Below are 6078 nucleotides of genomic sequence, written 5' to 3' on the forward strand. Positions count from 1 at the left end.
GTAACAAAGTTTTTGAAGTCACACTGGTACGTTCTGTTGCTGTGTGTTTCCATTCCACGATTAATGTGATTTGAAGGGAAGTAATAAAATGAGCTCTAACACGGAAAGTACGCATTTCCAGACACATGTCCATATAACATATTTTCTTTCTTTGTGTGCGAGGAATGTTTGCTGAAAGTTTGGCCGTACCTTTTTGTAACACCCTGTATATCAAAAAAGTGTATTTACTTTTCCAATAACTTTACTGAATCACATGCCCCTATAACGAACTGAAACGGACCTCAAGCATTCCTGCAGTACATAGAAAAATTTGCAGGAGGAAAATTCTTCCAACTCAGTTTGTAAATCAGCAATGTTTCCTTAACAGCATTCAAGAATTGTGCAAGCCTATCGAAAATATATGTTGTTGGGTGCTCCATACCATTTCGAAAGTATCCAGCATTTGCTTGCAACATACAGGTCACTTTTCTATAGGTGTTCATTGAAAAGATGCTGCTCTTCATTTTAAAGACGTTGTTGATATCAATAAAATATCGCAGGCAAGTAACATTACTTTAAGACTCCCCAAATTATTAGGCCTGAACCAAAAGCTACTTTAACTACACAAATTAACACAGTGTGTATTCTAGGTAGCTCACTTCTGGGCTGATAATTTCTGCCTGACCAAAGTATGCTCAAAATATTACCCTGTTACATGACAGGAAATATTAAACCTACAAATATCGTCCATCTGCTCTGACTCGTAACAGCAAAACCACTTGTCAAATACAAATATTTGTCAAATTCATGTCATAACAAGACTTACCAGTTACTTTCATGCTGTCACATTTGCTGGCTTCACCAGCTCATTACCAAACTGTTCCCATTAAATTTAGCCTAACCTGCATTACAGACCGGTAGGTCATCAAAAATAAGACTCCATATTCACAGTTGCCGGCTTTACTGACTCACAAGCTAACTATAACACATTTCAAATATTTTTCATGAAATTCATTACACTAGGCTGCATCAGAACAATTTGTTAATTTGCTACTAGTTTCAGTCACTGGCCATTTTCTATTCTCCTTAGTAAATTTCTCTCTCTAGTTTATTTTTTAGCTATATAATATCAATTTCCAATCGCTGCAAGGATAACAATACACAAGCATACTACATGGCACAACTAAAGGCATTCAGTGTGTAACTTAACTGGTACAAATGAGACAGTTCACTCACTTCAAGTATACTACTACTACTTTACTGCAATACCCCCGGCCCCTTCCCCTACCCTCAACTACCTGTAAGAGTCTACAAAGATTCTGCATAAACGAGTTAACAGAAATGGAATCCCTTGTACGTGCAATGTAGTAAGTATAAAGGAAATTCATTAATTTTCGAACTTGCCTGTGCGACTGTACCTAATAGGTATCCGGCAAGAACTGTATTTCTGGCGCACTTAATCTATAGAGCCGCAATTATTACGCTGCCGGCATTTCACTACTTACTGCAAATCTCAGTATCTCTAACGAACAGTACATTATGTTTCCGGAACTCAATTCACCATTTAGAATGTTATCGTCATTAAGTTTTCAATCATAACATTGTATTAATTATCTGGAACTTAAGTATACGTTGATACAAAGCGTATTTACGGACTTTTGGTGAGTAGATGATTCCATGACGCACAAACAAGTTCAACCGACGATTCGCTGGCAGAAGAAGGAACCTTTAACTGTGACAGATTGGTAATGACAACCGATTTAGGTCCCAAGAGCAACACGGTACTTTCACAATGCTACCTAGTCGGTAACAAACGACTGGATGAAGTTGCTGACATGTGACGCTACATTGCACTTATTCAGACGTTCTTCCACTTTGGTTTTTCCCCAAAGACCATAACACAGTTTCGTCACACAGTCTACCATTGACAAATTTAAATAAGCACAACAAAATAGTCTCGATCGCCACCTGTGTCTATACGATGTTTCGCCTGAAGTAATATTTTACTGCTGTTTCTTTATAACTGACTCGCTGAGAAATAATTTTATGTAGTTTACCACAACATTAATTTCCGAGCCTCTAAGAAAATTATATTCTACAACCTGTTAAGAATTGTTTAATCTGCCTAAGCAATAATGACATCGAAATTCTGTCGTAATAAAACCCATTAACTGAATATTCATCTTTACCTGAGTGTGTACTTTCAAATACACACTAATAACATACCACCAACGCGTAGCCAGCACTTGACTTAATTTGTGCGTACTAATACTATTTTAAACATACAAGTACCCAAAGCAAGACGCAAGGGGTAATGCGCGGTTCCTTCAAGTGTCAACCACAAATTACCTACTCACGACGACAATAATGAAATTTTTTTCGAGCAATTAAGAATAATTAAACTAGCGAAACAAAGTAGTACACAATAACGCATAACATTGTAATTATAATAGTGTTCTACTCACTTATTACCCCTTGGCTTTCTACTTCTTCCGCTACTCGTCCGCCACTCTAACTTTGCAGTAGCGCCCAACTATTTTATTCCAAACATTATCAGTTGTATATTACACTTGCTGAAGATAAACCACTGCGTACCATGAAACATCTGATAAAAATGAAGCGCTTGAAGAAAGGAAAAAAAATAGCATAAAACTATACTGTAAAAAGAGTGAAGTATATATAATCATAATTTTAACATGGCCAACAATAAGAGGCATTTTACTGCAATATGGTACAACTTTAAGCAATATTAAGTAAGAGCCGTAGAGGGTACACTCACAATTCCTACAGTGTAGTTACAGGAACTTTTTACTTAGCATTTATTGGAAAACTCTCCCTAAATTGTAACATGATTGACCCTAATAGACGACTTAATTTTCGCAAGTATTCTGGACTAAACGATATGAGGATTTATTTAACCATTTATCTAGACCAAGCCCAACATATGTCTACAGAAAAAAAGTATTGCTGCCCATTGCTATTCGACGTTGTGTTCCTAATCAATAGTTCTGTTCTGGCCTCTTCCCTATTGTACCATGTAAATGGGAAGTGCCTTACCAGACAGCGTTTACATTATAAAAGGCAAAATGTATATACTTGGTACTATCACATATTCATTGGTGAAGAAACATTTTCGTTGATTAGTCATTTGGTTCCATGATCGAATTTAATCCAAGTCTAAATACTATAGGTGTGCCATACGAAAGCATCTTCAAAACAGGCAAGCAAATGTCACAAATCAGGAACAGCCACGGAGGACCAAACACACATGAGCTGAGTGAGCAGTCTGAGGCTCGGCTTTCTCAGCTTTGCTCAGTCCTTCTCGGAAATAAACGGTACATCGCGATATTTCCTTTAGTGCTGCAATGTGGCATTTTCCGGTCGGCACAACTCTCTTCTGTCCGGCAGAATCGTGGTGTCAGCGCAGTTTACCCTTCGCTATTTGTTCGTGGTATAAGGGACGTTCACAAATCCACTGCCTGTTTGCACAAAAAGAGGTAATCTAGGGATCTATTGTCACAAGTCTTTAAAACTGAATGGCGATAACAGAAGAGAGGTATTAGAATATTCAGTAGCTAGTATGCAATCACATAAGTGATGGGTACTGCAAGAGCAAAAAATTACAACGATCGCTAGGCGGGATTCATTGTTCTGTACATCAATAAGCACTTTGTGCTAACGCTGCAAGCACAGTACTTATGAAGAAATTGGTGGTATGAACAGTAAAGTTTCTGAAATTGCACATATTATACCACTGTCAGCTGTGACAGTTTTCAATGGAATTGAACGAAGAGTATGGAGACTTTATTTTCTATTGTAAAGTACCTTGGTTAAGTACAGGGCCATACCTAGAACAGTTTTTTTGTGTGAAATCCGCAAATTAGAACAGTAGGAATGGATTTCAGATCTCACATTCATGAGAACTTAACTGTCCACTTCACACAGTAAGATATTGCAAGATATGAAACAATTTATTTCTGTATTCCATGATATTTTGAGAGTGCATCCATGACACTATTAACTCATATACTGATATTTTGGCTGATAGCCTTTCACACATTCTCAAGGTGAGTCGCTTGCGAATTTTTTAATGCACTTGACACTGTGGAGTTCGCATGTAAAAAGAAAATTAGTTTGTAGGATGGACAAATTTTGAGAAGCACAGACCAATTTCCTAAGCTCACTTACATTAATGAAAACACAAGGTCTGAAGAATTCATTGTCTCCTGGAAAAAAATATAGGCATAGTTTTCTAAAAGTTTTGAAGACCCTGTCAATCTTACATCTTTTTCTTTTGGGCTGTTTTCGAGGCCATTTGCTGTTTCAGTTGGATGTGGCCCTGTGCATATGCAGATATAACTGATTGATCTGCAGTGTAATTTCTGTTTTAAAGATAAATCCTTTTACATTGAAATTTTCCCGAATTCCGATACTAAGAATTCCTACAATGAGTTTGCGAAAATGCTGTATTTTGATCAACATATGTGTGTTTGTGTGTGTGTGTAAAAGACCTTTTATCGATTATGAAACCAAATAAGTCGCGATTATGTGGCAGTGTGACTGAAAAAACCGGGATGTTGTCTGTTCTTGTCTGTATATTGTTGTTTTGCTTGTGATCTATGTTGTTGAGAAAAGTGAAATATGAAACATGTTGTATACAGTGCGATTTCATTACCATTGAAATGTGGTGAATTCAAATTTTCTCCCTCCCCATGCTCAGACAGTGTGTCATAGTGGTGGGGAAAATATGCAACTAGGATGAACGCAATAGAACTCATGCCAGGGCACAGTTCATGAGTCGAGTTCTTGGCTATCCCAGCCATAAATTTTGGAGAGCTGCAATCAGCAACTTATTTACTAACAAAAGTGAGGCTATGTGATTACTGAATCTCCCCTCCATCTCTTCTTGCTTCTCTTCTCTCTCTCTCTCTCTCTCTCTCTCTCTCTCTCTCTCTCTCTCTCTCTCTCACACACACACACACACACACACACACACACACTCACACACACACATACATAATTAATTTTATTGCTCAAAAAGAAAACATTTTTATGAGTATAACACTTGCATAGGCAAGCCAGCAAATATACACAAAGAAGACAATGTATGCATATATAATTAAAAATTATAATCACACAATTCTTCAAAATTATAGAACAATTATGAATTAATAAATTTTTTACAAATTTCTCAAACTCCTTCAGCTCCAGAGTCTTGACTTAGTACAGTAGTTTACTAAGTAACCTAATGGACGTGAATTTGAAGTAGTTTAGAGTTTTGGCATAGAAACAGTAGTTTTTTTTATGTCTATGCAATGTTGTGTATTATAGCTATGGGCCTCAAAATCCATAGGATAACTGGACAAGGTTTTCTTAATGTGTAAGAGAGATTGAAATATGCATGTACTTAGGGAGGTTATAATGTTTAGCTTAATAAATAAATCTTTACAATGAGTTATAGCTGGGACTTTGCACTTCAGTCTGACAGAATTTTTCTGAGCTACAAATGACCATTCAGAATAGCAGTTATTTACCAGTGTGTGAGAAGAGAATGAATATTAACATAATAGACAGAGAACGAAATTTTCTCATCTGCTGTTGCTTGTAACTTTCTGATCATAAACATTCCCTCAGAAATTTTTCATGTTAAATAATTTACATGTGCCTGCCAGCCTAAATTATTTTGCAATCACAATGTCTAGAAACTTTATGGTCGCCTTCTCTAAGGTGTTTCTAATATTGTAGGAAATATTTAGTTCCTGAATTTTTTCTATGTCCATAGACAGGCTATTAGCATTGCACCAATCAGACAGCAAATCTATTTTGAATTTGGTACAGGCATTTAAGCTGCTATTAAGAGAACTTGTAACTCTTAAACTGATACCATCTTCATATAGACAACAGTCTGAAGAATAGTCTATTCTTCTGCTCTGTAAGTCACTCATACAGAACATTAACAAAATTGGTCCCAAAATTGACACTCGAAGAACACCATAATTACTGGATAGAAACCTGGAATACTGGTTGTTGAAATAAACAGTTTGCAAATATTTACTTATCATTTGAAAAAAATTGTGTTTCTTGCACAACATTGCTCTT

The 6078-nt window shown here is 36.4% G+C and overlaps 1 protein-coding gene across 3 annotated transcripts in view; it reads right to left on the reverse strand.

Annotated features, from left to right (window-relative positions):
* The window catches only part of LOC126474176 (uncharacterized), a 47111-nt gene extending 44583 nt beyond the window's left edge, over positions 1-2528 (reverse strand). Inside the window, exon 1 of one of the 3 annotated variants that reach the window (XM_050101637.1) lies at positions 2445-2528. Coding sequence is in view for 1 of the 3 variants with exons in the window: in XM_050101636.1 (XP_049957593.1) it covers positions 1636-1658 (23 nt within the window). In the remaining 2 variants the exon portion in view is untranslated. Of the gene's footprint in view, positions 1-1635; positions 1858-2168; positions 2282-2444 lie in introns of those variants that run through there. The other 2 variants (XM_050101638.1, XM_050101636.1) reach the window with 2 other exon arrangements.
* Positions 2529-6078: the final 3550 nt, after the last annotated feature.

Source organism: Schistocerca serialis, chromosome 4 (assembly GCF_023864345.2).
Source record: "Schistocerca serialis cubense isolate TAMUIC-IGC-003099 chromosome 4, iqSchSeri2.2, whole genome shotgun sequence".
NCBI lineage: Eukaryota > Metazoa > Arthropoda > Insecta > Orthoptera > Acrididae > Schistocerca > Schistocerca serialis.